This window comes from Abramis brama (genome assembly GCF_963993115.1).
Source record: "Abramis brama genome assembly, chromosome: 15".
Lineage (NCBI taxonomy): Eukaryota > Metazoa > Chordata > Actinopteri > Cypriniformes > Leuciscidae > Abramis > Abramis brama.
This window is the reverse complement of record NC_139977.1, coordinates 24,056,414-24,073,893: the sequence shown is the minus strand read 5'-3', so window position 1 is coordinate 24,073,893 and position 17,480 is coordinate 24,056,414. Positions and strand designations below refer to the sequence as shown.

The 17,480-nt window shown below is 37.5% G+C and overlaps 1 protein-coding gene across 1 annotated transcript; it reads right to left on the bottom strand.

Annotated features, from left to right (window-relative positions):
* Positions 1-5,606: 5,606 nt before the first annotated feature.
* On the bottom strand, positions 5,607-16,461 carry lhx5 (LIM homeobox 5). The gene is made up of 5 exons (XM_084136528.1): positions 15,919-16,461; positions 13,635-13,858; positions 10,939-11,216; positions 7,625-7,790; positions 5,607-6,551 (listed from the first exon to the last, which is right to left on the bottom strand). The coding sequence occupies exons 1-5, from the start codon at positions 16,089-16,091 to the stop codon at positions 6,193-6,195; spliced, it is 1,200 nt and encodes a 399-aa protein (XP_083992654.1). The 5' UTR covers positions 16,092-16,461; the 3' UTR covers positions 5,607-6,192.
* Between the last annotated feature and the right edge of the window lie 1,019 nt (positions 16,462-17,480).

Sequence of the window (17,480 nt, the reverse complement as noted above, 5' to 3'; positions counted from 1 at the left end):
TTTCCACATCTTTTGAACATGGGGTTTTCATTGACGATATGCGTGTAACTGCTAATCTTAAAAGAGAATTGGTTAAGGGATATTTTGATAGGTTTTCAGAGAAATAGATGTAAACCAAACACAAAGATGTCCACCTCTTTATGCATATTTCACACCTTTTGAATTTGATATGGTTTATATCTCTCTGCAAGTGTGTGTGTGTACCTGCATGTACGTCTGTGTGTATGTGGTGTGGGCGCACTAGCTTCTGTGTGTGTGTGTGTGAGTGTTTTATGGTCCTGGCTGATTAAGCTTGGCACTGTCAGGAGTGGGTTTGTGTGTGTAATTAATGATGTGTCTCCTGCTCTCTCCCATGGTAAAGGCTAATAGGATTTCCCAGCCCCAGGCTACAGCGAGGAGAGGCTGTGCGCATGAGGAAGTGTGCAGGAGAGGAGAGGGGAGGCAGATTTCGAGAGGGTGATAGGAGAGGTGACAACGCAGGAGGTTTGAGCAGGTGGAGGTGAGAGGTTACAGAGGATTCTGGATGGTCGGGCTGCGCTCGAGAAGAGAATTTGGGCTGCTGTGGGAAAATTAGAATGTGTTAAAAGGGTAAAACCTCTGGAGAAAGAAGAAAAAAAAGTTGTTTGTAATTTATCATTTGATAGATCATTTGGTTTTAAGTTAATTATTTGTTGTATTATGTTAATGTATTGAAATATTTAAAAATATTTCGAAAATTAGAAATATAATTTATTGGAGTTTATTTTGTCATCATTAAAGATATACAGCTAGAATAGATCAAATGTTGATAGCCACATTAAACCCTTAAATATTGGAATATGCAAAAAAAATAATCTTGTAGTTGAGTTAAATGTATTAAATAATAAAAATAAAATGTATTAAATAATTGATTTAATAACAAAGTGTTTAGAATAAGAAATATAATTTAAAATATTTAATTTTAAAACAATTAATTTATTTTCAGTCATCATTAATGTTACAGCTAAAATAGATCAAACATTTCTAGCCAAAACACTTTTAATAAAAACATTTAATATTGCTATTGCATGTACTATTACATTTTTTTTTTAAAATCAATTGTAGTTTGAAATATTTTCAAGGAAGCGTTAAATAATTAATTTAATAATTATATTATATTAAATATTTACAAATATTTTGAAAAGTATAAATATAATTTATAAAAAAAAACAAAAAAAATGAAGTCCTTATTAAAGTTATATAAAGCTAAAATAAATCAAATGTATCACGTATAGTTTTATGCTCTCGTCTGTGATTGTTTTGATTGTATTATGATAAGTTAACATGTTATGTTTTGTGTTATGTACGCATCTACGGTAGAAACAAATTATCATATATCACTATATCATATCATATCACTATCATATACTGTATGCACAGAATAGGAAAGAACATAACAACCCTTAAAATAGTTCTACCAAACGGGTTGAAAATCTGCAAATGGGAATTGCATTTTTAGCTGAATTAAAAACCCTCTAATGTAATTTTCAATCTAAAAAAAAAAGAAAATCCACAATAGCCTAGCTGATTGGCACAAATTAGCGTGAAGCAAAAACTACTTTTTAATTGTTCAGTTTCCTCCGGTTTTCTCATGTAAAACTACTTGAACGTTTGACCTTCGAAGAGTCAGAAATCAAAAAGAAAATGTGCAAATTTTACTAATCTTTAAAGATAATGAAACATCGCTGGAGGAAGGGTGAAGAGAGATATAACCCAACCAAAGTAAGGAGGGATGCTGAGAGGCTGTGCAGTGAAAGAGACTTTCTAGGGGGGTTCCTGTGCTGTGGGGATGATTGTGTGCCGGGTGGAGGGGGGCATTGTGGGATAGCATGGGACGGAGAACAGGAGGGAGAGAGGTGTGAGAGAACGAGCAGGTGATTTATAACAACAACAGAAGGCTTCTCTCCCCTCCACCACCACCTCTTCCCTCTCACTGAAGCAAAACAAGGAAATCCATTACAAAAAGGCTTGTGTGATAATGGACTTTTCTCTGTGTGTGTGTGGGACCAAGACAACAGATATATATGGGTAATAAAACCGTAAAGATTTTTTTGAGATATACTAGTGTGCCCATGAAGCTCTTGGTCAAAGCATGGCTCCGGTCCGTAAGTGTATGTATACAGACACGTTTTCAGTCCCCGAGCTGCTTGCCTTCTCTTCCTCGCAGAACGAGGGATGGTGCTGGCAGACTCCAGGGAGCAAACAGAGAAGGAGGAGAAGTAAATAATAGAGGGATATGGCAGGCAGTAATGGTAAGGTGGCACTGAAGACCACGTTCTCCACGGCAGGAGGGGTTGCATGCGGGATGCGACCCAGCTCAGAGTCTCCCTCTGGGGGAGGAGACTGGTTGGAAGAGCCCGTGCCTTGCTCCTCTCACATTACCCCTTATGTTAAAACCAGTCAGGGGGAAAATTGGGGCCTGCGTGGTCCTCCGCAGGCCCACCTGAGCCCACTGAGACACGGAATGAGGAGGGGGGGGGGGGGACCTGCAAGTCTCTAAATGCATGAGTAATAAGAATCATAACCTTGAAAACATGTTGGGCATGAAAGAAAATACATGTGAAATGCACGTTAGAATGTGATGGCCGTCGACTCCTAGTAAGAGAGTTGGAGAACTTTGTGGTTAATTCAGTCATTTCTATAAATCCATTCAAATTTTAAATGTAATTGTTTATTTCTATTAGGAATCAGATGTTGCATCCTCACGTTATATAGGTTTATAGGTATAACGGTGACACCTATAAAGCAGGCTAAGAATTCATGCAATATATGTTTATTCAGATACAATCTTTGTGAGTCTTACAATCTTAAAATTGTCATACAATCAGGGCAGTCGACAACATTTTTCTGATGTCGATCCTAGTCTCAACAGCTAGATGTTTGTTTTTTTTGTTGTTGTTGTTTTTTTTTTTTTTTAGACATTTCTTGGGTAAATTGTCGTTTGGTTTGCTGTAAGATTGTTTTAGTTTTTTGTTTTGTTTGGTGGTTTGTTAGTGTAGCGTTTTTGTTTTGTTTGGTGGTTTGTTTCATATTGTAGTGTTTGTTTTTGGTTGGTTAGTGTTGTAGCGTTTTTGTTTGGTGGTTTGTTAGTGGACCGTTTTGTTTGATTTGTTTAGTGTTGTATCGTTTTTGTTTTGTTTGGTGGTTTGTTTAGTGTAGCGTTTTTGTTTTGTTTGGTGGTTTGTTTCTTATTGTAGTGTTTTTTTTTGGTTGGTTAGTGTTGTATCGTTTTTGTTTTGTTTGGTGGTTTGTTTAGTGTAGCATTTTGTTTGGTGATTTGTTTAGTGTTGTAGTGTTTTTGTTTTGTTTGGTGGTTTGTTTCATATTGTAGTGTTTGTTTTGGTTGGTTAGTGTTGTAGCATTTTTGTTTTGTTTGGTGGTTTGTTTAGTGGACCGTTTTGTTTGATGATGTGTTTAGTGTTGTAGTGTTTTTGTTTTGTTTGGTGGTTTGTTTCATATTGTAGTGTTTGTTTTGGTTGGTTAGTGTTGTAGCGTTTTTGTTTTGTTTGGTGGTTTGTTTAGTGTAGCGTTTTGTTTGGTGATTTGTTTAGTGTTGTAGTGTTTTTGTTTTGTTTGGTGGTTTATTTGATTTGAATTATTAGACATAGTAGTAAAATACACTCATTTGTTAAGCATAACTTCACTCCTAGCAACAGGCACATTGGAACTGTATAGTATTATAAATACAAAATTACATAACATTTTTTGTTTGTTTTGTTTATTGACTTTTTTGGTGTTTTGTTTTGTTGGCTCTAAGATTGTTTTAGTTTGGTTTAATTTATTGAATGCTGCTCTGAAAGCATAGTTAGCATAGTTGAAATGCTCTGCTACTGAATAATTAAGATTTTTTGAGATTATTGAAATAGCTTTATACTCTTTCTTTGTGGTTATATAAATGCACAGGTTAAACTGGATATTATTATTTTTTTTATACAAAAAAGCTCAGCTTCAATTACCCCTAACCATAGGCACTTATTTGGTTTATAAATAATAGTGAAATCATTTATATTAGCCTACTACGTATGACAAACTATAGTGTATTTTTGTTTTATACAAGCAATGGGAAGTCTTTTCTTAAGAAATTAAATAACCCATTTTATATACTCCCCTTGAGTACCTTGAATCCTTTAAGACTAAATACTGTAGTGCATGTTTCTACATTTCTCTTTAGTGTCAAAACTAGTTTATTGAATTCGTACAAAATTATTATTATGCCATGCCCCCTATTTCCAGGTGACATTTGTCTAGACAATTGTTTTTCTTCACTAGCCCATCAGATGGCGCCTGCTTTCAGTCTGGAGGCTGTTCAGGGTGCAGTGGTAAGTCACAGATGTTGCTTGTCCTGATCTTTTGTTTTCCCCCCATTGAGAAGGGAGACCTCAGCTGTTAAAGGAGATTCTTCATTATGGCTTTAATGTTCTTTTGAAAATAATTTCCATTAAAACATTTTTTTTTTTCTTCAAAGGAAGGTATTAAAGCGAAGGTTAAATGAAGTTGAACAACGCACAGGCTCGTCAGGCATTTTTGAGAGCTTCTCAATGACCGATCACTGTGTGGGCAAAGGCCTCTATCCAGAGGACTACAACAGGCTCCAATAGAGACGGGGGGGATGGGGAGCGATTTGGGTAAGGCAGATGTCTCCATGTGTTGCAGGTGCATATGTATTTATTTTAAAAAAAAATCGAGATAAGACAAAATATCCATAGCTGGTATTGATTTTGGCCTCTTTTGTAGTGGTGACTTCCTGTTGTGTGATGTCACAAAAACTAATGGTGATGTCATGGGAATTTCAAAATTTGAATTTAAATGTCACAAAAACTATTACTGAAACAACCAAAAGTGCATATGTGACCCTGGACCACAAAACCAGTGAACAGCTGAATGAATAGGCTTTCCATTTATGTACGGTTTGTTAGGATAGGACAATATTTGGCCGGGATACAACTGTTTGAAAATCTGGAGTCTGAGCCTGAGGGTGCAAAAAATCAAAACATTGAGAAAATCGCCTTTAAAGTTGACCATTTATGTTCGCAATTGTTCTGCATTCACTCACAAAAATAAAAGTTTTATATATTTACGGTAGGAAATTTACAAAATATCTTCATGGAACATGATCTTTACTTAATATCCTGATGATTTTTGGCATAAAAGAAAAATCGATAATTTTGACCCATACAATGTATTGTTGGCTATTGCCACAAATATACCCGTGCGACTTAAGACTGGTTTTGTGATCCAGGGTCACATATGTCCAGCTTCAAGAGGTGTTTCAAACCCTAAATCATTTACATTTTATTATCAATCTAATGTTTAGTTAACCCCGTCTTTGCTGTAGGAGGGTCATTTTAACCGTTTAGACTTTAACATAGATTTATAGTGGCTTAACATCAACTTGTTAATTCAAAAGTTCAATTGTTTGAGTGCAAATTGTGACCCTAGGGTTCTGTAATAGTTTTGTATCGACTAGAAAATAGCATGTGGTGTAATATTTAATCCAGTGAACCTGAAGTCCAATTACGTATCAAAATCAGATATGTGATTAGTGCAAAGCGTGTTTTGACGGCCATAGATTCATCAGAACACAGGTATACTGAGCGTTCATCAAAATGTTTAATGAACCAATTCATCGGTTAATGAATGAACCAAATATGTTACAAATGGACCAGTTTTAAGACAGAAAAGAAAACATTTCAACAAATTGAGCCTCAGAATCTCAGAAAAGGAAGAAACTAAAGCCAATGAAGGATGAAAATGGATTTACCTTTAAGTACTAGCTCACTTCTGACCATCAAATGCAGTTCGACAACGTTTGCTAATCAGTGAGTTAAAGCAGTAGAAAACCCCTTGGACGAACATCTGAGCTATTATCATAAAATAGAACTCAGGAAACCATAACAACGGAATCAAACCAATGTGATTGGTCAAGATGACCACTGACAATACACATCCTTTGACAGTAGAAACTAAACTGCGAGAGGGTGCTCATTTGTGCTTGATGTCTTTCCGCCTCTCAGGTTTATGGTCCAAATATTGGTTTGCTCTGGTCGATGACCAGCCAATAAGCCCTCCCTCAGGAACCTATAGCACTAAGGTGATCATTCTGGGTAGACCGGTTTGAGTGGAATCCGCTCTGTGTCCATAGTTCAGAGTCTTATCTCAGACCACCTCTCTGTTCTACCAAACAGTGTTCTCCCCCATCTCTTGACCAGGATGGGACATGGGGCCATTGTAACTGGTGTTGTTGGCCAGGGGGAAGGGTGGACTCCCTGCAAAGCCACCCTCCCCCTGTGGATTGGGATGAAGAGGTCCGGTCATGCCTGGCTCGGGACTGGGGGTGTCTGCGTGAGAGATCATGTCCGTGAACCTTTGGTCGTCTGAGGGGTGGTGCGCGGAGACCGGGCCGCCCTCAAGGGGTCCTGAACCCGAGCCTAGGAGGTAAGGGGACTCGGCTGGAGACTGAGCTTGTGAGGAAGGGGGTCCGTGAGGGAAGAAATCGTAGTTGACCACTGGGCCGTAGTAATCGGCTTGGTATTCTGTGGAGAAAAAGAAAAAGATTTTGAGTTGATGAGTATGACTTGACATTTAATTAATTCACAAGAAGTCTTTTTTTTTATTTGATGCCCAATTTCATCTGTTTTTCACATTTTCTGAGAGGATGTGTCAGAATAGTTTGGCTATGATCAAAAGACTCATTACGAGCATGTAACAGACAGTGCTTTAATGAATGAAAATACTCTAATGAAACGTGAGGAAAGAGGATGTAAATAAACATGTTTCTTTATTTTTCCTCACATATCCATCCTCTCGCTCCCTCATACCATTGCGATTGGCCTATATAATTAGTGCTACACAAAGTCATTAACATTCCTCCCCAATTCCATTATTTTTTTCCTGCAGTTGTGATACTTTAATGTGCTAATCAATCATCAAAAGACATTTTATTATAAAGAAACGCCACTTGTTCACTGAGTGATAGATCGTCGAATCATCAATGCCAGACCTCCAGAGATCAGTGCATCTATCTGTTCCCATGTTCGGAAAGCCTTTGCTCTGGAAAGTACGCTTTTTTGAGGAATTTGAAATGTGCAATTTTCCAATTAATTCTAGAATGGTTGGTGACCTTATTCTGATTGTATTGCTTTGTTAACCCATTACAGAATACTCTTTGCCAAATACCTGTTAGTATGACAGATACCAGGTGTGTGAGTGTGCATGTGCAAATCCAATCAAAAAGACCAAGCTGGAATGTCGCGCAACAGGTAACGCATGGTTTTCGGGATCCTTTCAATCAGATTTCTCTGTATTCGTTCGTGACTGGGACCCACTGCACAATTCTCCAATGAACACCAGTGCAATCCTGTGTTATAGTTCTCATTTTTTTATATTTTGCTAAACATGAACATAAACATGGCTTTAGGATTCTGCGTTAAAGCTCTGAGGAATGATGGGTGATACTGAAGCATCTTAGCACCGGTAGAGAAACTGCATGTAAGAGTCTTTGTGCTTTCAAAGTAAGAGAAAAACCCTGAAGTTACAGCGAATGTGTGTGAGGAACAGAACATGATATTGTGTGTAAATGTGTTTTGACAGAACATTCTTTATGTACCTCCGTAGTAACTGTATCCTCCAGGGCCCATTATTTCAGGGTCCTCTAGTCTTCCTCCAAGCGGCCTCATTCTGCGAGGTCCCCTGAAGAAAGCGTGCCGTCGAGCACCGAGCGCGCTGAGCTGCTTCATCCTACGTTCTTTAGACCGCCGATTTTGAAACCACACCTACGAGGCAAAACCACAATTAGAGGTGCGTGATCTTCCTTACATATTTATACATTCCTATGATTTTCCATTTAGAAAATGGTTAACAGAAACGGGGGAAAAAATTCCACACTTGTCCAGGTTACTTGATTGTTTACGGGAGTATTGTGAGTAATTATACCATGCACAACAACTAAACTAGATGTTTCTTTCATCATGACTTGTCTTATGTTGGTTAAAGGGACATTCTTTCTTCTGTGGGACATGAAGATATTCTGAAGAACAGATTTGTCCATACAATGAAAGTCAATGGGGTCCAAACAACTTTAAACAATTTGACTTGCATTGTAAAGACAACATTTTTTAGAATATCTTCTTTTGCCATCTGGAGAAAGAAAGAATGTCATACAGAATTTTCAGTTTTGGGTAAACTATACCTTTAACAGTTGCATTATTTTTTTAGCCATTGCAGGAGGAAAATAAGATTGCTATATTGCTTCTTATATAAGATGGTACATACAGAGACTAAAAGAAAACAGCCTAGTCTTAGTTATGTACTATCAACACTCCTGTTGATTTAATGGTATTAGAAACACTTAACAACTTAATGAGGGAAATGAACACGGCATACGTTACTGGTCAATGTTAATCCGAAATATTGTCATTGACATGTCATTCTATAAATAATAATATGACCAAATTAACTGAATACCAAGAGGATGGATGGAGAAATTTGAGCCTCACTACACCAGGTTATTTTCCATTGAAACTAAACACTGTTCTAAAGATATTGGCCGAACTGGCTATACTGCACACACACACGGACAAATATGTTAATCATACAGCTCAACCTAATAATGACAGAACCAACATATAATAATTGATCCGGCCCAACCTGTTAAATGCGTCTTGTCAGACCTAAAATGCTACTGAACTGCAATGCAATAGATTCCTGAGATTTATATTCCTGTGGAAATTAACATGCTGTGATGATTTCACCAGTCCCTCGTCGTTGTCGCACGCACGCACATCATTTCTGAGACACTGCGGTGCTGACAAGTATCGTTTGATCACGGCGCCGCCAGCTCATTACAAATAGACCTGATATAAAAGTGTGTGACAGATGCAATATCAGACTCATCACTGTCTAACATTGTTTCAATCTTTTAGCAAGAACGAGGCAATCTGATGTACCACTGTGCCGATGGAACCCAAACATAACCTTTAAGCCAAAAGAATCACAACCATATGCTTCAACAAACACCACAAGGGCCGTTTTTCACACTGTTGTCTCATAAACTGCTTGCGCCGGAACAAAGAGTAGAGAATATGAAAATGTCTGACATAAGGTGACATTGTTATGCATGACGGTTCAGTGTAACACATTCACGTCTGAATCTGCATTGCCACTGCATAATATATGCTAACAACAGTTAGTCTGCTCTGGAGGCACAATCCTGCCATGTACGAAAGAGAAAAAGAGAGAGAGACTATATTGAGAGTGTGTTAGAGAGACAAAAACATGTTCTCTACCTAAAACCACTTAAGCATTCCTCTCCATGCACAGCAAAGGCAACACCTGCTTATGGAGAACAATCGGCTAACTGTTTGGTACATTTTTATGGAAATGTTTTGCCTCCTCCTGAGTGAGCGTTGCTTAGGGATTACACACACACGCTGCTGAACCGGCATGGCTCCGGAGGGCTCCCTGCGCAGAGCGCAATCCACATTTAACACATAACAAATGAACAGGGACGTGTGGCAAAGGCCGTCTCCATTTTGGCTCAGAAACAAAGCACTGAGCCTTGCTGGGATTCAGAGAGGGTTGTGATTTCTTGATGACAGCGACATGAAGATGAACTGTGCGCTTGAGTGGATAACTTTACTCGTAAGACATCAAGAATCAAGTTCCCTTCCCTATAACTGGTAATCAAACAAAGGTGTATTTTTATATGGACCTGGCAATGTGCTCTTATCCTTATTGTTAATAAATCCATGTTCTGTATTTTCTTTACATTTATAATCATTACGGCATCCTTTCCACAAAGCTCCAATACATCTAAATATGTTTCAGGACTGAACACTTTTGGCATTTTTCACTGAAAAATTACGGAAAACTCTCACCCTCACTAATGGTGTTGATCTTTACCTGGACTTTAAAGCATGGCTGTGTTTGTGTTTGACAACAACACCTCTCCAATTAAATTTCACCTCGTAAATAGCTTGAGAAATGTATTAAAAAAAGTTCTTAAATTTAGTAAGAACAGTTGGCTGTAATTGCTGTTAGAACAGCTTGTCTTTCACAGTCATATTTTCTCAGAAGGAACTGACAAGCCTATCATGAAGCTGATGTTATCTTGCGTTTCTGATAAGTGCCTATAGCCTACTACCTGATAGAAATCCATTAACGACTTTAACTGCTTTACAACTGTGAACATGCCAGCCTATATTTGGATTTTTGTCATATTTTATATATACCAGATTCCTAGACTGAAAGTATGACAAAGTATTTGCATATAGAAGCATAATATCTTAGTAGTATGTTAATTAAATATTAACTTGTACATAACCTGTTATACTATTAATAGGTGTACAATAGAAATTATTAACTGTTATACTATTATACAATTTTCTCAAACAAACATTCAATCATCATCCTGCACTTCCAGAAGTTAAAAGTGCCCTCTTTTTCACTTTATCACATATTTTGTATGGTTTGTCAGTGTGATATGACCTTGTCAAAACATGACTTTGAACAGTATACAACTCATTTTTGAAAACTTTATAGAAATATCAGCATTAAAATTTCTTTGTATAAATGTCCTTGTAGTTTCATGACCATTAGTTCTAGGTCAGTATTAAATAAACTAACTTTTCCCCCCCTTTTTCCCCTAAATAAACTGTAACTTTTTTCCCCCAAACACAGCCATGTTTTAAACATAGCCATATCCCAGTGGTTCTCTATCTATCCCGGTGGGGTGTGTGGAACGGGATTGAGAACTGCCACATCCTTCCTACCACATATTATTATTTTCATTTAGCTCGAGGTGACACATAAATGGTTGTGATGTAATGTTTAAAATCTTAGAGAAATGTACTTTTCAGAATGGATGCAGTACGTATCGTGGAACGGCCTAAATAAATAAATCAAATAAATGTGTATTCTCACCTGTATGACTCGCATGTTGAGGCCTGTCTCCTGCGCGAGCTGCTCGCGGATGTGTCGCGTGGGCTTCGGCGTGGCCACGAACGCGGCTTTCAGAGTCTCGAGCTGTTTGGCCTTGATGGTGGTGCGCGGGCCCCGTCGCTTCGTGCACGAGTTCTGCTCCTCGTTCTCGTTGTTGTTAGTGTCCTTATCTGAGGATGTGGAATTGTCCGTCTCCTTCGTGTCGTCCTGGATCGGATCCGGAAGATCAGGCGATAAACTCCGGTCCGTACACGATGACACTTAAGCAAAGGACCAATGAGGGACATATTAGACTCATTGCAATTCCCCCCACGCCCCCCCAATCCTCTTGATATAACAGTTGTAAGTAATAATATAAAAAAGTGTAATGTTACAACGTTCACCCATTAATGGTAGCCTAATATTAATGTTTAATTGCCTAATACAATTGCATAATCTGATATTTGATATATAGGCTAACATCAATTTGACACATTTCAACTACGAAAAAAAAAAGAAAAGAAAAAAACTACAAATATCATGGCTGACCAGACCAGACAGGGTTGTAGGCTACTTTCCTATACTTTTTCTGGGCACAAAGATTACACAAAATTGCCTTAATTTGACTAGGTATAAAGTTAGTAGTCTATAATGAATGTTTGTGTATAAAAGGCCTATATTATTAGGCTTCTAAATAAATGTTTGATTAAATGTTACGTTAAAACTGAATGAGGGCTTCAAGCAGCTAGACCATAATAAATAAATAAATATATAAATATATATATATATATATATATATATATATATATATATATATAATTATTTATTTTTTTAAACACGCACACACATGAAACAAAGGAGGAAACAAGCAGAGATCACTTCTGCAAAATATCGAAGGAATTAAGTCTGGTTGTCTCTTGGGACAGGCTGCTGTGCTTGATAACAGCTTGTCATTGTCTGAGGAGCGGGGATATACGACTACAGACGTTTATCTGACAAGAACGCGCATGGACTGAGGAGAATGAGTTATGGACACTTCTCCCTAGGTGGACAACACCAAACCAAAAGAGTCCTCAGCGTGCAAAGAAAAAAATTGATTGACTGAATCATATTCACGGACATAGACTAGCTTATCATGAAATAATTTTAACTAGCCCGGTTCGATGTACTTGTATTAGCCTACCTTTTAATTTAAAAGTCTAAAACAAGTTATTCCAAAAAGAAAATAATAATTTTACAAAAATATAACATACTCGCAATCTAATAACCGGTAAGATTTATCCTTGCAGTGGCCTTGGGTGGATATATTTTTGTCTTCCAAGTATGCATCAAGTCATTAAAAATAAGGATTGGTGTAAAAATAGCACGCCACCAATTTCAAAAGACCATTTTCTGCATTAATGAATTTAAGTGTTGTACGTCCCTTTTAAATCGACTGGACGAAGCACTCAGTCGCTGTTAAATTAATTGGACTAGCACTGACCCACAAGTGGAGGCGATAATAATGTCATCTGTGTGTTGGAAAACAAACAGCCTGTCCGTGATTCTGAACACTCGTGAGCATCACAGTCACGGGGACGCGCGTAAATAGTCAACTCACACACCTCTGAATTGGGCTGCTCGTTTTCTTTCAATAGATTTTACATTTGAATTCAGCACACGGGCTCTGTTAATGTGCATTTACATCTTTGAAACAATAGAAAGATACAGAGAGCACGTTAGAACATCTTACCTAACTAGACGACAAACAAACACAAATGAAAATGTTAATAAAAAGAAAATTTGTAACGAATGCGCTTCCCTGAACAGCTTCGCCTTATGAAATCTTAAAATCGAGTTTAAAGCATGTGCAAAGTTTTTACAAATGTAATCTTCTAATTAGTGTTGGTTTAGAAAAAAAAAAAAGTCTATATACAATTTTGAACAAAAATATTTGATTTAATGAATAATGTCATGTGGTTTAACATCAAGTAGGCTAAATATTTCTATATCATTCTTGAACACGTATTCGTTATTTTTCGCTATTTTCATTTAGGCTATATGAATTTTTTTTCCAGATTAATTTTTAACTTTTTAATGAAAAGCTTAAAACTTGAAATTTATAATAGGCTATTTGTAATAACCTTGACAGTTATTAGGGTCTAAAGGTGTCCTCTCAGTTTTATAGATTTCATATCACATGACAACAAAATGGCTTCCTTCATGATGGTTATGCCATGACATTGATAGCCTATGAATCATGTTTTTTTAAAGAAACTGCATCACATTTTTTTTTAAATAAATTAATAATAATAATAATAATAATAATAATAATAGTAATAGAACAATTACAAATTACTTAGACCAAACTTTTCTTCCAGATAATTTTCTCTTACACCACCAAAGCATTTTTACTTTAAGCCCAACAAAAAAATATCTAAATTAACTGAAAATGAAACCGTTAATATTAATCAAGCCATTTTATATGAATTGCCCATTTTAATGTAATATTGAATAACTCAATAGATCCGGATAAAAAAAAGAGCGTCACGTCATTGACCCATAATTCATTCAACTGAGTCAATCTCTCTCTCTCTCTCTCTCTCTCTCTCTCTCTCTCTCTCTCTCTCTCTCTCTCGTATCACACACACACACACACACACACACACACACACAGCCTACATGTCTTTCACTTGTACAGCTCTATTCGTCTCTCTCACCTGAGTTTAAATTGACCTCTTTGATAGCGCTCGCGCTCAGGTAGTCCTCTTTACACACAAACTTGTTTTCGTCGATGACGTAGAGCTCCTCGCCCGTGGACAGCTGTTTGTTGCACACCATGCACGTGAAACAGTTCAGATGGAACACCTTGCTGCGCGCTCTTCGCACGAGGTCGCTGGGCGAAATGCCCTGTGAGCAGCCCGCACATTTCGTACCAAAACGCCTGTAAGGAGACATACATTTGATAAGAAAAGAGTTATGGTATGTTTAACCTAATGAACCACACAAAAGGTTATGTAATGGACATTGATGATATTGCATTCCAGTAGCTACTACATAATGAGTCAATAATTGTTTATTTTACAGATACTCCCCCGGGAACTATTTAATGACCTGACAGCAACTTGACGATTAAGTAACTGTTTAAGTATAATTGTACATCATGTATAATGTGTAGTATGTGCATTATTATGCGCTATATTGTGCGTAGGGCCTATGTGTTATGTGTGAGTAAATTGTGAATTCTGTCATATGTGATTAAAAATACTGCAATACTGAAAACGCACAAATTCACTCATTGTGTCAGCGTAGTAATTTGAACATAATATTATTAATATTATCATTCTGTATACTTAAACAGTAATTTCAAGTCACTGATACATGGATAGAATTATCTATACTTTCTATTTAGCATTTTAATAAACCATGCCATCAACTCTGAATATTTTTAAAGGAATTTGGCAGTATAGGCTCAAGTCGACATGCTCTAAATGAAGTGATATTGTGGGATTAGGCAAAACAACAAAGCCACATTTTAGGTGTTAAAACACAAAGCACAAGTCAGCTCACCTACATAATATTATTTCCTTAGCGTGAAAAAGGGACAACAGAGTGTTTGTTTACACATCCTCGAATTTACATCCTGATTTTCTTTTATTCATTCAGCCTATGAAATGAGAGATAATCCGCCAATTATAGGCTATATATGTACAATTGCTGATTTGTTAATCTGCGCCTACCCCGTTTTCGTGGAAAAATAGGCAGAAATAATATAGCCTAGAGAACGTGCAGTTTGTTCAATTTATATTTCAATGACAACGAGACGGGAAAGACCAGGTATACAGGCCGGTCGTGGTTGAGACACGTCAAGCGCACTACTCCCTTCTGTTTCTCCCCTCGGGTTTATTTTAACACTAATGCACTAAATCTTCTTCCATTTGTTATGGTATCGAGTCGCTCTCGCCCTTTTCAAATGCATCTCTCCCAGTGAAAGGCCATAACACTACTTACACAACAAATGGACGCATTACGGGTGATTACTGTTTCGCCCCACTAATGGCTCCACATTCAATCGCCGAGCTCGATGGGCCCCATAGAACGTGATATTGGCAAGGCCGTTTGGGATAACAATGGCACATATGAAAGCTTAAACACTGGATGACGTTAAATAGCTCAGGGAAATGTAAACTAGAAGAAAACCTGGCAGAACTCATTTAGCGATATTAATGACTAATAAAAATAAACAAGCGGCCTGTTCTGAGAATACAACAAAATAATTACAGGTATACGCAACACAGGTGTTTTGAATGTTGTTTGGGGGCTTTTATCTTTTTTTTTTTAATTTAGTGTATCATTTTATTACACGATTTAAACGTAATTCGTGTTCGGTGATTTAACTTGACTGCTGTTTATATTATTTCAACGAGGTTAATGATATATTAACGTACTACTTTAATATTAATTAGGCTAGAACTTACTTAATTATTAACAAAATATTTAAATGATCTTGGCTATTTTTACTACAATTTGGAGGGTATTTGAATTGAAAATACATTTTTGTAAATGTAAACAAAACAAAACAAAAACTTTTGTTTTATATGAGTAATCAAATGAATGGTCCATTAAATGCACAATAATAATAATGCGTAAAATAATGACGTATTTTAGAGTAGGCTACAATAAACAGTTATTTCCCGAACAGGTTTTCTTTTTTCCCCACAATCATGTGCACAAAGGTTTCAAGAGGAATTCTCACACCGTAAGCGTGTGAATACAATACGCAATGCATGAGTAATCAATCAAAAGCTATTAATGAACGACGGAGGATCAAAGGTTTAACAGTACATTACACATTTTAGGCAGGTTAATCCACAAATGGAGACTCATCCACATAAGAGGAAAACAAGGGTAGGTAAATCCTACATGACACATTCTTCAAATGAGGATTAGTCCAGAAGTTTGACGAGGTGAGGCAGCCCAAATACAAGCAGCTGCAGATCTTACCTGAAAAAGTCAATTTTGCAATAGAGCTTTCCATCCCTTGAGAAACATTTTTCGGTCAGGTTGCAGTTACACTCGCAGCACTGGACACACTTCGCGTGCCATGCACGGTCGAGAACGTTTAAGAGGAACCGATCCAGAATGGGCCTCTCGCAGCCCGCGCAGTGCACCATCATTCCGCCCTGGAGGGGACCGAGAGCCGATCTTCCCAAACGGGCACCGCGCCTCGGATTGGGGCCACACGAATCGGTGCGGAGCAACGTCTTGGCTTCTTGGAGAGGGAGGCAACAGCAGAGCAAATGTTCCGTCTTGAGAATGAGTCTCCACTACGCCTAGAGGTAAACACTCCGGACTTGAATGTTATGCATTATACCTGTCGGCATCCAGAAATCCACTGAATCAAAAAAATATATTCGTTGAAGAGAGTTTGTTAACAAAAAGGCTTCTCCAAGTTTTCCTCTTGTTTTTTTTGTTTGTTTTTTTGTTGGGCTCTTGATCCACCTGCTTGTGTCCACTCACCTCACCGACACTTTTTTACATCACTCTGTTCCAGTTCGCGGGAGCTTCTCGCATCCGTATTCAGATTTGATGACGTTTTTTCTTGCACTTATGCCGCGGTGACCAATCACAGACAAGTTGCCATGGCAACGGGTTTAAATATTGGCACTCTCAGATTGCTTCCGAAGGTCTACCTTGGCTTTGGTAAAACGTCTATAAAGGCTGATGGTAGTAAAGGTACTAATTATTTCATCGACGTGCTTGCTTTTTTTTCTTTTTCTACCGAATTTGCAACTTGGACTGGATCGCTAAAATCAGAAAAAAAGTGCACGTGTATTTAGTATGAAGCCTTGCGTTCTGGCCTCACTAGTCCTGGATCCTGGACAGCACATTCGGACTGGAAGACGCTCTTCGATTTCTTTATAGACTTTTGAGATTATTTTTTATTATTTTTATAATGACTCCATTGGTCTATTTTTTTCTCCTGTGTAGGCTAATTAATGCAGGATTTGAGAGTGAAAATCTAGTGCCAGTGGCTACCAGAAGGTAATAAAGAAATGGTTAAAACCGTCGATAAATATGTAGACATTTATAGACACCATTTAGCCTAAGTTTTCACGTCTTTTGCATGATGCGTAAAGAAAATAAGTGTAGAAAATCCAAATAGCCATCACTGCGTCTTAATTCTGAAGGAGTGATCTGTGCGCGCGGTGGGGGATCCCGTTCTTTTATCATGCATAAAGCTATTTACAGGGAAATGCACTGGATTAAGATACTGGCTCGCATCAATAGAGAGTACCGGATCGCCCAGCAGTTTGACAAAGTAGCCACAAATCGAAGGGATTTTAAATATTTACCCATCAGGTAATCATTTTGTTAGCTGTGGAAATGCAAACATTACACTCTATAGTTTATTCGGGTGAATTAGAGACTGCATTTACAATCTTTTAGCAGCTTTTCAGCATTTAGTGGAAATTACTATTGTTCAAATTTAAACCTTTTGTTGTTAGGCTTAAAAATTTCTTTACAGGTCGTGTATTCTCGTGCGTATGTTCACATGGATTTCC

What these genes read in the sequence shown, in the direction of transcription:
- lhx5 (XM_084136528.1), bottom strand. Translation starts at nt 16,091, where the DNA reads ATGATGGTGCACTGCGCGGGCTGCGAGAGGCCCATTCTGGATCGGTTC. An exon ending in TCAACATGCGAGTCATACAG is followed by an intron (nt 7,791 to 10,938) that starts GTGAGAATACAC and finishes TTTGCCTCGTAG; the next exon opens with GTGTGGTTTCAAAATCGGCG. An exon ending in AGGATACAGTTACTACGGAG is followed by an intron (nt 6,552 to 7,624) that starts GTACATAAAGAA and finishes TTTTCTCCACAG; the next exon opens with AATACCAAGCCGATTACTAC.